This window comes from Megascapheus bottae, unplaced genomic scaffold (assembly GCF_031878675.1).
Source record: "Megascapheus bottae isolate mThoBot1 unplaced genomic scaffold, mThoBot2.hap1 HAP1_SCAFFOLD_40, whole genome shotgun sequence".
Classification (NCBI taxonomy): domain Eukaryota; kingdom Metazoa; phylum Chordata; class Mammalia; order Rodentia; family Geomyidae; genus Megascapheus; species Megascapheus bottae.
In genome coordinates, this window is record NW_028327715.1 from 4544991 (window position 1) to 4562127 (window position 17137).

General features: G+C 39.7%; 2 protein-coding genes across 2 annotated transcripts in view; one reads left to right on the forward strand and one right to left on the reverse strand.

Moving 5' to 3' along the window:
- Positions 1-17137, reverse strand: part of LOC150039389 (zinc finger protein 441-like) — a 72264-nt gene that overhangs the window by 36751 nt on the left and 18376 nt on the right. The gene's annotated exons all lie outside the window — the stretch shown is intronic.
- Positions 123-8571, forward strand: LOC150039390 (uncharacterized). The gene is made up of 6 exons (XM_090327809.1): positions 123-265; positions 3522-3552; positions 4483-4609; positions 4804-4859; positions 5556-6406; positions 8359-8571. Exons 1-5 carry the CDS (start codon positions 123-125, stop codon positions 6402-6404), a joined length of 1206 nt encoding a protein of 401 aa, XP_090183935.1. The 3' UTR covers positions 6405-6406; positions 8359-8571.

Genomic DNA, 17137 nt, shown 5'->3' on the forward strand with positions numbered 1-17137 from the left:
TGGCAGCTGGCACCTGAGTCCTAGGAGTCCTGCCACCAGGTCCTGGCCATCCTGTCTGCGCCAGAGGAGGTGAAGTCACCACAGGCTGGGGCTTTTCCATCCTGGAAAAGACTCCTGGTGTAATGGTGGAGAGAATTGATGATTCATTTGTGACGTCTGAATTTCCACCTGTCTCCCACATTGCCACCCTCCTTGGAAAGGGGGATCCATACGCACCCACGTGGTGGCGGTGGATGTTGGGGAGATCTGTTGTCCTCTCTGACCTGTACGGATTTCAGACTTGTTTTATGATATTGGTTGTGTGTGTGTGTGTGTGTGTGTGTGTGTGTGTGTGTGTGTGTGCTCACACGCGCAGGTGTGGGCGCTAAATTCGGGGCCTGACTACTGCCCCTGAGCTTTTTCACTCAGGCTGGTGCTCTACCACTTGTGCCACAGCTGCCCTTCCTGCTTTCTGGTGGATAATTGGAGATAAGAGTCTCACTGATGTTCCTGCCTAATCTAGCTTTGAACCAGAAACTACACATGTCATCCTCCGGGGTAGCTAGCATTGCAGGCTGCCTGTGTCCCTGGCAACAAGCTAGATGTTGACTTTTGATTATCAGGGTTTTTTTATTGTGATTAATAAGGGTTACATTATATTCACCAGATAAAAGGTGCATAACTTCACAAACATTGATACTCTTTCTCATGACATGGTCCCCATTTCCCTTCCAACCCCCCCATCTTGATTTCCCCTCTTCCCTATCCAATTTCAAATAACCAATTAAGCACATATAAAATATATCAGACAACAAGGTGAAATATTGTAATAATATGAGATAACCAAGGGATGGCAAAAGAGATGAATTCCTGGTGCAGGTCTGCCAGGTCCAAGCCCCTAGCCCTGCCTCTAGCAATTCATGCAGACCTCTACCTGAGGGTGGGTGGGGCCTCACCTCTTAAGAGTTTTAGGAATTTCCTATCCTTCACCACAATTCTAAGGTGCTAACTTTGGACAAAGTTTTACAGCTTACTGGTCATAAGCTACATCTATGTCATACTTATAGTTCTCATCCATGACTCTTTTGGAACCCACCAAACTTCAGTGGACTGACTGTTTTTATTCACCTCAAATATCTTTCCTTTTAGATAGAAAACAGTCAAACCTTAATTTCCACCAGGTGTGTGAGGATGTTTGTGAGTGTTGAATGAACCTAGAATTGTAACATATACAGAAACATGTTTCCAGAATGAAGGGTTAAGAAGAAAAAGGGGGTTAGCAAGCAGGAACCAATAATCAGAAAGCCCAAGTTAGAACACTGAACCACTTTGTCTCTTGATGCCAACTTTGAAGGAGAAATGGGAGAAAGAAAGACAAAATTGTAAGGATAAACAGATTCTTTTTCTCAATGATTTACTTATATAGATTATTAGTCCTGTTTCTATATACATAACATGTCAAACTCAACTACCATGAAATTTCTAAAATGGACTCACATTTTTGTTTTGTTTTGTTTACCTTTTTAGAAAAAAAGAAGGTAAAGATCACATACTTTTCTTCCACTTTCTTCATTTCAATTTTTTTTTTGCCAGTCCTGGCCTTAAGCTCAGGCCTGAGCACTGTCCTTGGATTTTTCTCAAGGCTAGAGCTCTACCACATGAGCCTCAGCACCACTTCCGGCTTTTTCTGAGTATGTGGTACCAAGGAATTGAACCCAGGTCTTCGTGCATGCTAGGCAAGCACTCTACCACTAGGCCAAACTCCCAGCCCATTTCAAATTCTTAACTGAAACATTAGATGTAACAATAGCTGGTCCTAACTTCTATAAAAGGCTATACCAGTGGCAGGGAGTTTGGCCTAGTGGTAGAGTGTTTGCCTAGCATGCAGGAAGACCCAGGCTGGATTCCGCAGTACTACATTCACAGAAAAAAGCTGGAGGTGGTGATGAAGCTCAAGTGACAGAACCCTAGCCTTGAGAAAGTCCAAGGACAGTGCTCAGTCACTGAGCTCAAGCTCAGAATTGGCAAAAAAAAAAGACTAAATCACATTAAGTTTCTTTGCCAACATAGACAGTTACAACAATTCTTTTATAGTTGCCTTAAACATAGGCATGAGAAAAACTTACTGAAGAAATTGAAAAGGAAAAGGAAAACCATAGAGAAAAGAAATGGATGATAAATGTAACAAATAATTTTGAAACACTCAGATCTGAGAGTCAACTATTTAAAAAGCCCCAAAGGACAGAGTGAACACAATCTATTGTTCTAGTCAGCAAAATAAGACAGAAATCTCACACGTAAAAATACTGTTTTGCATATGCATTTCAGAAGTTTCTGTTAGGAAGTGAGTGGAAGATAGAGATTTTCTTATTCAGGACTTGAGAGCATAGAATAAAGAAACAGACTTCTCATAATCGATTACTTCAAGCTGAATGTGCATGAGATTATTAACATGTGCAGTATCACTGTCGGTGAATGTAAGACCATGCTCACTCTGGTCTCTCTATCTAATGTAATCTTTCTCTCTATCCACATTGGCCAAAAGATGAATTACGTAGACATTCTTTATACGTTGTAAACACATCTTGTCTAGCCAGCACTCTAGTGATAGAGTGCTTGCCTAGCATGCATGAAGCCCTGGGTTCAATTTCTCAGTGCAACATACATAGAAAAAGTCAGAAGTGATACTGTGGCATGTTTAACTATAATGAAAATGAACTAAGAACTTGTGGATTGGGATGAAAAGGCAAGGGATAACATTGTCCAAAAAGAAATGTATTTAGTCCTTGACTGATATAACCATGGTCTCCTGTACATCACCTTTACAATAATAACATTTTCAAAAGATGGCATATAGAGCCTGGACTTTAGCTTAGTGGTAGAATGCTTGTCTAGCATGCACAAAGTCTGGGGTTCAATTCCTTGGTATCACTAAATAGAAAAAAACTTGAAGTGGTGTTGTGGCTGAAGTGGTACAGCTGTAGCCTTGAAAAAGTCCAAGGACAGTGCTCAGGCACTGAGTTCAAACCCCAGGAATGGCCAAATTAAAAAAACGTGGCATATGTCCCGATGGCAATGTCTCAGATCTTTAATTTTAGCCAATCAAGTTAGTAAAGTGTGCATCATTTTCAATTTTATTCATGCATAACGTTTCACTTTGTGATTGTGAGTCAGTCCCAGGGAAATTTGTTTATATGTACAAAATTATCTTGACTAGCTAGTCATTCCTGTGTATTTGTTTTTTTTTCTTTTATTTATTTATTTTGCCAATCCTCGGCTTGAGCTCAGGGCTTGAGCACTGTCCTTGGCTATAGCTCTTCTACCACTTGAGCCTCACCACCATTTCTGGCTTTTTTGTATGTACGTGGTAGTGAGGAATTGAACCCGGGTCTTCGTGCATGCTAGGCCAGCACTCTACCACTAGGCCAAACTCCTGGCCCCCTCCTTGTGTATTTTTATATAGTTTCATTCATTAGTGTGCTGAACATATTAATCCTTTGTTTTGACTTGTATTGCACCTAATTTTCTTTTGTCTCCCTTAGTTTACACATATTAAACTACTCCACGTGTTGGGTAATATTATTACAGACAAGGTTTTATTGGCTACAATACTTTGCGACAAAAGTGTTAGGACATAAGTCTGGAGCTGGGCCAGATGTCCATTAGCTCATTCCTGCAATCCTATGTACTCAAAAGATGGAAATCTAAGGACTAGAGTTCAAAGCTAGCCTAAGTAGGAAAGTTTATGGGTCTCCTTTCACCACTTAACCAAAACATGACTAGAGACTGTGCTGTAGTTCATGAGGTAGAGCACTCACCTTGAGGAAAAAAGCTACATGACAGTGTGCAGGCTGTGAGTTGAAGTCCTGACAAAAATACATGAGTCTGAAACAAATTATTAAGCCCTTGCTGATCTTGAACTTCAGGTTGTGCTACATCATCCTCTCCATGCTTTAAATTTTAGGCCTTTGCCATTACGTAGGGGAAAGTGTTCTACTTTTAGATTTCCTGTTTCAAGACAATTTAATTATTGTCTCTCATACAAAGAAATGCAGTATATGTTTCCCGATAGATACCAGATTGCCAAAAATGTCTGATTGTAGACTTGCTCTTACTGTGTCCTATCTACTGTGTCCTGAATGAATTTATGTTTTATCCTAGTAAGGATTCATGTCCCCTCCTTTGATCTATTTTGCCTGTCACTTTGTAGAATATCATCTAGACAAATTCAAAGTTCTTTTGTTCTTCCTCTGTTACATCATATTTTTCCCGTTTAGCTCTTTCTTCCTTTCTCAGGTTTAAGGAGTGCTAGAATTGTGGGTTTGTGGGGAGGAAAAAGTAACAAAGTACTATGTGAGAAGTACCATGTAGAAAAGATGTCTGGTGAGTATTTAATAATTGACTATATAGACAACATAAGGTATCTTTTTGAAAATAAAGTAAGATGAGACTCATTTCTGTGACTTTAACTCTTGCTTTGGAATTCTTTGTGGAATATTTTAGGAGACTGTGAACGTTGAGGATGTGGCCATCAATTTTACCCTGGAAGAATGGGCTTTACTGAGTCTTTCTCAAAGGAAGCTCTACCGAGATGTGATGGGGGAAATCATTAGAAATCTGGCCTCTATAGGTAAATATTGCCTTACTTAACCTGTGAGCTGTTCCTGCCCTGAGTGATGCTGCATGATTTGGAATGAAAAACTGAACATGTGGGTGAATATATGATTATAAATATACTGTGATCACATTATTCGTGATGATAATTGTATTCTTAATATTTTTTATATTGTTGAAAAATCATTGATTTCTATGTTTGCATTTTAGAAAAGAAGAAAGAAAAAGAAAAGACTGAAGTTAAATGCAAAAATCCTAGGGAGGAAGTAAGATAATTGCCCTAACCAGAGATAATACTATGCAGAGTGGCAGGAAATTTTTAAACCAAGCTGCTATACAAATGCACACAGATAGAAATTGATTTTATCTTAGAAAATTTTCCTTTTAATCTGTATACAAATGGAGCTTCAAAACTAGAAAATTCAGGAATCTAAAAAAATATGCCAATATTGGGAGCATTTGGAGGACATCATGAAAGCTCAGGAGACACTTTCTAATGGTTTCCTAGTTTGCAAGCAGTTCTCAGTTTCTGTGTGTGTGTGTGTGTGTTTGTTTTTCACAGAACTCAATTTGTAGAGAGAGTGTCTGAACATGAACAGGGCAGTCAGTGTGAAGAAGCCTTCCAACAGGATGCAGAAAGCATTTTGAATAAGAAGACTCTACCTGGAGAAGCACCCTTTAATACCCATGTGTTTGGAGAAACCATCCTTACTCCTTCCCCCATGGGTATGCCTTTCAGAGCTCACACAGGACAGACAGCCTTTGTGAATCAGGAATGGGAGAAAATCCCCACCACTCATAAAGAATGTGGGAGAGCCTGCAGGAAATCCCATCAGGATCAAACTGGCCATAGAATGCACCATGAGGAAAATCCATTTGCAGCTATGCAATGTGAAAACTCCTGTAGCCATTCTTGTGTTTTTCACAGACATGAAGAAATCGACACTGAAGTTGAACCCTGATGTGAATGTGTGCATTGTAGAAGACCCTTCCCTAACTCCACTACCCTTCAGGAGCACAGAAGAACTCTTCCCATGGAGAAACCCTATAAATGTGAGCAATGTGGGAAAACCTTTCCTTTTTCTAGTTATCTTAAAGCACATGAAAGAACTCACACTGGAGAGAAACCCTATGAATGTAGGCAATGTGGGAAAGCATTTGTTTCTAGCAGCACCCTCGGAAGACATGAAAGAGGTCATACTGGAAAGAAACCCTATGGATGCAAACAATGTGGGAAAACCTTCCCTTCCTCTCATTACCTTAAAGCACATGAAAGAATTCACACTGGAGAGAAACCCTATGAGTGTAAGCAATGTGGAAAAACATTTGCATTTTCCTGTTCCCTTCGAAGACATGAAAGACTTCACACTGAAGAGAAGCCCTATAGATGTCTGCAGTGCGGGAAAACATTCATTCTTCCTCGCTACCTTGAAAGACATGAAAGAATTCACACTGGAGAGAAACCCCATGGTTTCAAGCAATGTGGAAAAACATTTGTTTTTTCTAGTGACCTTCGAAAACATGAAAAGTCTCATGCTAGAGGGAAACCCAAACCCCATGGATGTAAGCAATGTGGGAAAACATGCTCTTCCTCTAGATCCCTTAAAAAACATGAAAGAATTCACACTGCAGAGAAATGCTGCACATGTGTGCAGTGTGGGAAAACTTTTGCTTTCTCCTCTCTCCTTCAAAAACACGAGCAAATTCATACTGGAAAGAAACCCTATGAATGTAAACAGTGTGAGAAAGCATTTGATCTTCCCTATCATCTTCAAAGACACGAAAGTATACACTCCAGAGAAACCGTATGAATGTAAGCAGTGTGGAAAAACATTTGTTCTTATTGTCTGAGTATGAAAAGTTCCAGAGGTCTAGGCATGAACCTCTGGTTTCTGGCTTGTTTTGCTCTTTTGAGACAGCCTCTCACTGTCAGTGTAGTCCTGGGTAGCTTAGAGCTAGTGATTTTTCTTTAAGAGGAGAAGCTGTTTCCTGTGTATCCTTACAGTTGCTATTGCTATTTCAGATCCTGAGATGTGGAGAGCTCTAGGCATAGGTTGCTCTTTTTCGACAATGATAAACCAACCCAGGAGTAGTGCCCAGTGAACCTCTGTATCCTGAGATTTGGGAGAGTAGCTGGCTGGCTGTTGAAGTACAGGCATCTGCCAAGTCTCCAGCTAGGGATGGGATTCCTGGGATTTCCAGAAGAAAGTGGACAAATACCAGCAGCCTGCCTGGAAGATACCAGTCTGGCAGCTGGATGAGGGGTGGATGAGGAGGTTCTGGTAGGAATGTACCTCAGTCTTTTATTCACAATGGGTCTCACTAACCCAGGGTGATATGAAACAGCAAAAGAAAGCATTAATTTTGTACTACTGAACATGTAACTTTTCTCTCTCTGTGTGTGTAAGTGTGCATTTGTGTGTGAGTGTTACGTGCACACACACAAGTATGTGTTGAGGCTTGAACTTAGGAATTGGGCACTGCTCCTTAGCTTTTGAACTCAGGGCTGTAATTCTACCTCTTGAGCCACATCTTCAATTCTGGCATATTTTGCTGGTTAAGTAGTGTTGAAACTCAGACTTTTCTCCTCCAGCTGGCTTTGAACCTCAATCTTCAGATCCTGACTATCTGGAATTACATGTGTGAGCCTCAAACCATCGTTTTTGTTTTATGTTTGAATATGCTATAAGAAGGAAAAGCATTGACTGTTTTAAAACATGAACAGGCTGGGAGCTGTTGGCTCATATCTGTAATCCTAGCTATGCAGGAGGCTGAGATCTGAGGATGGAGGTTCAAACCCAGCCCTGGCAGGAATATCCATTGACTGACACTCTTATCTCTAATTAACCAGAAGAAAGAAGAGGAAGAAAAAAGAGAACAATTGGAAAGAAAATCAAGGAGGAAAGAATGAAAGCAAGCAAGTGTGTGCTCAGATAGTAGAGCAGTACCCTGGCTACCATGGCCCCCTGGGACCCATGCAGGCTTGTGCACCTTGGGTGTGATATGGAAGACTATGGGCCATGGGATTCCCTCCCCCCTCCCCCCGTAACTGAACCTGGCTGTTCCTACCTTGCGCTGAAGGGAGCAGCATGACAGAAAATACTGCATCTTCCTAAAGCTCCCAAGCGCATCCACTAACCAGAGAGCAGATCAAGGCAATTTCCAGCCAAGGAACCCAAGGCCTCCTCTCCCACCTTCCCCTGTGCAGAGTGGGTGTGCCCGAGAGTGTGGGGGCAGAGGCCAGAGGAAGAGGGTGGGACAGCACAACCCCAATGCCAGTGCCTCCAGCCAGTCTGCTAGGGTCTAGGGGCATCCTCACTGAGGACTGAGCATTGATGGTTTAGCTAGATCCTGCCAACCACTTGATGTCATCTGTGAGAGAGGAGACATGATGAGCTGCTTCCTGTAAATTACCCACAGGAGCAGCACTAGTCTTCTAGATCACGTGTGTGTGTGTTTGGGATGACCTCAGCGTTAGAGCTCCATCCTTGAGCTTGTTTGGCCCAAAGCTCCACCTATCACATGAGCTATATACTACTATCAGCACTTTCTGAAAATAAGAGTCTCATGGCCTCTCCTGGCTGTCTGAACCATAGCCCTCAGATCTCAGCCTCTTGAGTAACTATGATTGCAAGACATGAGGGGCCAGTGAGTGCACGTTTTCAAGGTCTGGTGTGTGTGTGTGATCCTGAAAGTTCTTCATCACTGATGATCGTTATGTGGGTGGTGGTGACTTAGGCCCTCTTTTGCACTGTGTTCCCACAGGACCCTGTGAACACCTCTGCTGTAACATTTAATGCCCACGTGCCTGGTTTCTCCTCCAGTGAGTGCCTCAGGGACAGCGACAGAAGCATTGTAACCAAAGCATCTAGAAAGGGGTCATATTTTGTGGGTGAATTCAACTCAGGTATTAAATAAGTAAATAAAATTCATTAGGATTTGATTGATAGCATAATACTCTTCAATGCACTTCCATGAAACTGGAATCTAGTAAAATGAGGGAGATACATAGGGTTGAGGGAGATGGGGAAGAAGAGAGACATTTATCAAGGTGCAGTGTACTCATTAACTCATTGGCTGATTTAAAACCTCTTTGTACAACTACTTAGAAATAATCACAGAAAAAATAATAATCATCACATCGGCTCCTCTCATTCTCCTGAGGTGGAAAGGTAATCAGATGCTTGGCCTCTCAGTTGACAAAAGGGCATGACAGTTCCTTGTTGCCTGCTCCCTGACTTTCCCTGCACGCTGTCTTCTCACTTTGTCCCTCACCTGGTTTGTAGTCCTCTTACCCTGGCTCAGCCTTTCTCCATGCTATGTTTCCGCATCCCTGTTATATTAGTTATCCAACTTTGCCATTAAACACTACCACAGAGATCCTAAACACAGGCATTTATTTCCTCACACTTGTAGCTTCTGTGTAGAAAGCTAGGTTGGGAGGACTGTAGTTCTGGATCATCACAGGCAAAAAAGTTCATGTTAAACTTCATGTTAGCAGAAAACCTGGGCATGGTGGCACCTTCCTATCATCTCAGCTATGGGAGGAAGCAGAATGTAGGATCACTGTCTAGCCACACTAGAGGCAAACATCAAAAATAACCTCAAAATAATCTCAAAATAATGATGCAGAACTAGGGTTTTCTGTATGACCAGGAGAACTGGTAAAAGCAAACTTGAGGCCTCCCTTGTTCATTTTGCCCCAAAAGAGAACTTGGCTGAGTGTCTTTTTCAATAAAGAATTGTTGGAAAAATCTGTTTTTCTGTTTTCCTATCCATCCATCAATGTGTCTACATACATTTCTTGGCTGTGAACATATTTCCCATTAGTGAGAATTAGTGGGTGCCAGTAATTCACACTTGTACCAGGTTTGAAGCCATTCCAGGCAGAAAATTCTGAGATACTCTTACCTCTAAATAAGCAAAATTCCAGGGGTGGCACTGTGGATCATAAAAGCGCAGCAGTTAAAATAGAGACAGGAGAGATGGAGAAAATGAAAATATTCTACTGAATGTTCAGACCTCATTTTTTTCCATCCGTGCACAATCAAATTTATAGCATGCCATCTTTACCAAAGTGAATGTTGGAGCTTTTATATTTCAGTGAAACAATGAAAATATAAACAGTTTACCAGTAAAACTGTCTATATTTAATGACTTCCGGGCTATTGAACTCATTTTTATCTTTAAAAAAAATAGACTGGCTGACATGGTAGAATCTCATTGTCACCATGGGTATAGTCACTAAAACTTTTCTTACCATACAGTTTCATCATACAATATACATAGTAGTACGAATTATTGTGGAAAAATTTACAAGATAAAACACTAAAAATAGAATAAGCAGAACATCCATATTTATAACTCATTCCAGTGTATGTGACAACTTTTCATGTTTTTTTTTCCCAGTCTTGGGGCTTCAACTGAGGACTTGGACAATTTCCTTAGGCTTTTTCAATTTTAGCACTCTACAACTTGAGCCACAGCACCACGTCTGGCCTTTTCTGTGTATTTTGGTACTGAAGAACCAGTTCTCGGGCTTTGTGCATGCTAGGCAAGCATTTTACCCCAACACCACTCTCCTGGCTTCTATGTGACAATTTTAACACTTGGGTGAAACCAAGTTTATGGGTACAAGATGGTAAATTACGGCCTGTGACGCCATGTAATTGAGACACATCCCTCATCTGTTATGTCATCTTTTTCTTATTTCACTTCAGCCAGGGATTCAAAACGGTTTTAGGACCACAGAAGTGAATATTGCTTTTCCACTCGAAAGTAGAAGCAGTAAGGCCCAACATATGGTTCGTAATGAACAGACAGGCCTTTCCCAATGAAGAGTAAGTTCTGTTGGTCAGTACCCCAACTCATAAGGGAAGAATTCCCAAATTGTTCAATTGCAATGAGATATTGTGCAATGGCATTTAATAATAAGAAGCTGTGCTGTGGACTGAGGACACAGCTGTGTGGTAAAGACTACCTCAGCACCACCAAAAACTGAATGCAAAACCAAAGGCAAATTACATACTAATTTCAGCAGTTAACATTCAAGTATATTTGAGGATATCAGATTGCTATATTACAAACTCATATAGTCTGTTAAAAATCAAATATTATACTTGTATGTATTTTTCAAAATTGTCTCTAGTTGTTCCAATCAGTTGCATTTCCTAACCTAGAAAATAGTGGGAGTGTGAGGAAATGGTAGATGTCTTAGTTTTTGTTGCTATAATAAAAGACCTGACTCTGAGAAGTTTATGGTTCTGAAGGCTGCGGAGTCCCAGCCCAAGGCTGTATATCCAATGAGGACAGATGCATATCCCTCGTGGGTAGTGGATGGAGAGGCAGTGAGGAAGGGAAGGAGCCCTTTTAGGAGGAACTCATTCTTAAGGTTCTTCATCTGTAGCACTGACATTTGCTCATTCTTTAAAGGACCAGCTGCCTAGGGTAGTTTATTAATTTATGGCTAGCAGATGTGGATTCACATGTGTTCAGAAAAGGGCTTGGCATTGAGATAGAAATACAGGAAGATGGGACAGGAAACTACCTGTTATTCATACACACTGCAGGCAAATGATGACCTTACAAAACAGAGGACATGAGAAAGGTCTTCCTTCAACAGTGCAGAATTAACATGCTTCATTAGTGCAGAATTAACAATCAACCCTGGAAATAGCTAACAATTTATAAAACTAAGACAGAGAATCCACTTGTTGGTAAGTAACTCAGGTGTTTCCAAAATTATGGCTAAGAAATTCAAATTATGCAGTACCAATTTATGATAGAAATCAGGCAGAATGTTGATGACGATAACTAAAGTTACCCATGTGTTTACCACCCGTGTCTTATCTGAGTAATCCCAACTGTAAGTGATATGCTTCCCTGTGACATTTGGAAGAATTTAATAAAGAAAAAAACAGCATGCCAATATATCTTAATAAAGAAAAGACATGCCAGTGGCTCATCCCAATAGTCCTAGATAGTAAAAGGCTCAGGGGATCAGAGTTTGTAGCCACCTGGGGCAGGTAACAACAAGAGAGCACTATCTTCAGTTAACCAGCAAAAGGCAAGAGAATGGAGGCTTGACTCAAGTGGAACAAGACTAACCATAATCAAAAAGCCATGTTTGAGCCTCAGATTTCAAGTCTTAGCACACACACACACACACACACACACACAAACACACAAACACCATATTAAGAGCTTACCAGTATAACCCTCATCCCCAAACCAGACAGAGATTCATCAAAGAAGGAGAACCACAGACCTATTTCTTTGATGAACATCGATGCAAAACTTCTCAACAAAATACTGGCCAACCGTCTACAACAACTCATCAAAAAAATTATACACTATGATCAAACAGGTTTCATCACAGGGAGGCAAAGCTGGTTCAACATACGCAAATCGATTAATATAATTCATCACATCAACAGGAGCAGGGACAAAAATCACATGATTGTCTAAAGAGATGCAGAAAAGGCATTTGACAAGATCCAACACCTCTTTACGTTAAAAGCTCTGGAGAAACTAGGAATCCATGGAACATTCCTCAATATAATAAAGGCTGTGTATGACAAACCCTCAGCTAGTATTATACTTAACGGCGAAAAGCTAAAGCCATTCCCTCTAAAATTAGGAATGAGACAAGGATGCCCACTCTCGCCACTCCTCTTTAACATAGTATTAGAATTCCTAGCCAGTGCAATAAGGCAAGAAGCAAGCATAAAGGGGATCCAAATAGGGAAAGAGGAAGTAAAACTTTCCCTCTTTGCAGATGACATGATCCTATATTTAAAGAATCATATAGACTCTACTCCCAAGCTCCTTGAGCTGATTCAAAACTTTGGAAGGGTGGCAGGGTATAAAATTAACCCTCAAAATCAACTGCCTTCCTCTACGCCAACAGTGAGAGGAATGAGGCAACAATCAGGAAAGCAACTCCTTTTGCAATAGCCTCAAAGAAAATAAAGTACCTAGGAATTACCTTAACTAAGAATGTAAAGGACCTTTTTGATGAAAGGGGCATGTATGTGCAAAGCATGGACCAGCTACAATGCTAAAACTCACAACAAATGTCACACTATGGTGTATCTGTAAAGCCAAGAAAAGGAAACTGCTAATGTTGATGGTAATGGCTAATGGCAATGAAAAATTACACAACTTTTGGAATTTTCCTTTTATCTTCTGTTCCCCTCACTCCCCACCCTCATCTCACTTTTGCCACGGGTTCTCACTATGTAGTCCTAGATGATCTGGAACTTCAAACCGGTTTTTTGGGAGTACAAATACATGTTGCCATGCCTGGCTTTTGGAAAGGTCACACACCACATAAAGGAGTATGAAGAGACTTTTGTGGCTGATGTATATTCACTTCTTTAGCAGTCATTATTAAACATATATGAAATACATATGATGAAAGACTGGAACCATTTACCTTAAAATCAGGAGCTAGACAGGGATGTCCACTCTCTCCATTTCTCTTCAATATAGTGCTGGAACCCTTAGCCAGAGAAATAAGGAAAGAAAAGGACATCAAAGGGATCCACATAGGGAAAGAAGAAATTAAACTATCCCTATTCGCAGATGACATGATCCTCTACTTGAGTGACCCAATACAATCCACTCCTAAACTTCTAGAATTAATAAACCACTTTAGCAAAGTGGCAGGACACAAAATTAACCTTCAGAAGTCAGTAGCCTTTTTGTACACCAACAATACATAAACAGAATGCCAAATCAAGAAAATGATCCCATTCACAATAGCCCCCAAATGAGTAAAATACTTAGGAATTAACTTAACCAAAGATGTAAAGGAATTATTCAATGAAAACTATAAAAGCCTAACAAAAGAAATTAAAGAGGACATTAGGAAATGGAAAGCCATCCCATGCTCATGGCTAGGGAGAACCAACATAGTGAAAATGGCTATACTGCCAAAATTGATATACAAATTCAATGCAATCCCCATCAAAACCCCAAAGACATTCTTTACTTAAATAGAAGATACAATCCAAAGGTACATATAGAACAAGAAAATATCTAGAATAGCCAAAACAATTCTGGGCAAAAAGAGCAATGCTAGTGGTATTACAATGCCAGACTTCAAACTCTACTAGAGAGCCATAATAACAAAAACTGCTTGGTATTGGCATAAAAACAGACCAGAAGATCAATGGAACAGAATAGAAGACCCAGAAATAGAACCGCATACCTATTGGCAATTTGTATTTGACAAAGGAGCCAAAGATATACTGTGGAACAAATGCTGTCTATTCAATTATTGGTGCTGGCAAAACTGGGCAGCCACATGCAAAAAACTAAAAATTGACCCTAGCCTTTCGCCATGCACAACCATTAACTCAAAGTGGATCAAAGACCTCAATGTCAGACCAGAAACCGTGAAACTGCTATATGATAGAGTAGGAGAGACACTGGAACTCATAGGCACAGGCAAAAGATTCCTGAACAGAATCCCAGGGTCACAACAGATTGGAGAGAGACTCGATAAATGGGACTGCCTAAAAATAAAAAGTTTCTGCACAGATTAAAGCATAGCTACTAAAGTAGAAAGACAGCCAACCAACTGGGAAAAGATATTTACCAATAATACATCTGACAAATGCTTAATATTCAGTATCTACATGGAAATCAAGAAACTAATCCCCCCAAACCTAATAAACCATTAAATGAGCAAGGGAACTAAAGAGAGACTTATCAGAAGAAGAGATTAAAATGGCAGAAAAGCATATGAGAAAATGTTCATCATCCATGGTCATAAAGGAAATGCAAATAAAAACAACCCTAAGATACCACCTTACTCCAACAAGAATGGCCAAGATTTTGAATTCAGACAATGACAGATGCTGGCGGGGTTCTGGAGGAAAAGGCACCCTACTACACTGCTGGTGGGATTGTAAACTAATTCAGCCACTCTGGAAAGCAGTGTGGAGGTTTCTTAAAGAACTGAAAATTGACCTTCCCTACGATCACTCCATACCACTTCTGGGCATCTATCCTGCATATCATAACCCAAGATATGATAAGGATACCTGCTCAGCTATGTTTATCTCTGCACTATTCACAATATCCAAGTGATGGAAATCATCCAGATGCCCTACTGTAGATGAATGGATACAGAAAATGTGGTGTATATATGCAATATAATTCTACACAGCCAACACACAGGATAAAATAATGGCATTTGCAGGGAAGTGGATGAATCTAGAGCGAATCATGTTGAGTGAGACAAGTCAAGACCAAAGGAATAAAAAGCGCATGGTATTCTTAATATGTGGCTATTAGATCCAAACAGTAAAAGAGAGAGGACTCAATATTTGCATACCCAATGCTATGGACATGGTATTGGAAATATAAACACAACTACACAGACATAAAAACCTATAACTCTATAGATATAATGTTTTATTACATAGATCAATATGTATCTAGGATATACAAACCCTTAGTCTAATTTTGATTATGTTCTAAAAACTAAGTGCCAATGGTTGCATATAAAATTCCCTTCTTGAATACTCGTTTGTTAAACATGTCATTTGAAATATGATATAAAAATCAATGTTAATAAATTCTTTAATAAAAATATATGGAATACATAGATGAAAACAAACTGTAAATTTCATATTATGTGTAGTTCATCAGGCATCAACAACACCTAAAAAATTGAACAAAAACTAAATGCTCTACTGCAAGAACACCCCTGTTAGGATATGGGAAGGTACATGAGAAATCTAGAGAAGTGAGGTCTGTAACATGTCAATGAGAAACAGTAGCTGGCTTTTGAACCAAGGCTTGAAAAGATCTGGTGGGCACTAATTATGGGATTAGCATTTGCAGAACTGACCATGGTCTCCAGAGCTATGGTAAATGTAAGAGGCGTCTAAGGTTCCTGCAGTACTGTATTTGTATGTGGTGTGACCCTCTGTGAGAATGGGAAAGCACAGAGGAGAAGCACTCAATGAAAAATACACAGGAGTGATTTCCCACTGAGAGCGATGCAGAGGGGAGCATCTCTGTATGGCAGACTGTGTAGCCCTCATTCTACTTTAACCTAAGGCATATTCGTGACCCTAATGCAACAATAACACATTGGTATTGTGTAACAATGGTAAGCAATGGTGGTGTAAGTAATCTAAAAGACCTCAGAATTCAGGTGCTGGTTACTCACAGTCTAATCCTGGTTACTAAGAAGGCTGAGATGTGAGGATTGTGGTTCAAAGACAGACAGCCAAGGCAAAAAAAAAGTCCATAAGTCCCTCTCATCCTATAAGATTCTCAGAAAAAGACAGTAATGGGGTTATGGCTTAAGTGGTAGAACCCCAGTGTTAAGCAAAAAGAAGCTCAGGGACAGAGCTCAAGCCTGAGTTCAAGTCCCAGGTCAAAAAAAAAAGGATAAAACACCTCTGACATATTTAGTTGTCCAAACTTCATCCTTCTTTCAATGTGGTGGCCCTACCTTCACCCTCCATTTGATGTATATTTTGTATGGAGAAATACTCATAATATGGCAATTCAGACTCTTCCGAGACTGATTCAGACAAGTTAGAGGAGACATTAGAATCATCTGTTCCAGTAATTCACCTACCATCTGTCGAATGTAACTGTAACCCCTTAAAACATTATAAGAAAAATAACAAAAAGAATCATCTGTTCCATTTATTTGGTGTGTGGTCTATAAAGTAAAAGTATTTCAAAATGTGTATGTATTTCTGTAAGTACTTTCAATGCCATATATCAAATATATAAATATGGTAATTATTTATCTTTTTATATTAGCACTGAAGATACTTCTGAAATGAACACATTTCATTAAAGGTTAGAGGAAAAATTAAGAAGAAAATATATAAGATAAAGACATGACGATATTACTTTAGCTATATATAATGGCTACTATTTCTTTTATATGTTCTACTTTTTCTTTTTTTATTGTAATTAATAGAAGGGTTACACTTATATTCCCCAGATAAAAGGTGCATTACTTCACATACATTGATACCCCTTCTCATGTTTTTGTCCCCATTTCCCTCCTCCCACCCACTCCCCTCATCTTGTTTCCCCCTTCCCTTTCCTATTTCAAATAAACAAATAAATGTATATACCATGTACCAAATAACAAGGTAAGATACTGTAACAATATGACAAGGGACAACAAAAGAGATGGGAAATAACATAGTACATTTAGAACAGCAATCACATATTATATTTCTCTTGTTTCCATATCCTGGAGGTCCTTTCATTTAGCCTCATCCTATGTAGCCTTTTGTAACTTGGTTTTGAGCTAATTGTAATCCTCTGTTAGGAGAGTCCAAGGTTTGTACTAATTATGACAAATGAGGGAAACCATTGAGCCTATGTTCCTTTGGGTCTGGATTACTTCACTTAATATGATTTTTTCCAAGTCTTTACATTTCCTTACAAATGGGGTGATATTCTTCTTTCTGATGACAATGGCTACTACTTCTAAATTATTTTTTCAATATTAATTAATACTGTTCAGTAAAAAGGACCTTGTTTGAACTGGCTT

What these genes read in the sequence shown, in the direction of transcription:
- LOC150039390 (XM_090327809.1), top strand. Translation starts at nt 123, where the DNA reads ATGGTGGAGAGAATTGATGATTCATTTGTGACGTCTGAATTTCCACCT. An exon ending in TCTGTTGTCCTCTCTGACCT is followed by an intron (nt 266 to 3,521) that starts GTACGGATTTCA and finishes TGTCTCCCTTAG; the next exon opens with TTTACACATATTAAACTACT. An exon ending in GCAAAAATCCTAGGGAGGAA is followed by an intron (nt 4,860 to 5,555) that starts GTAAGATAATTG and finishes GTTGAACCCTGA; the next exon opens with TGTGAATGTGTGCATTGTAG.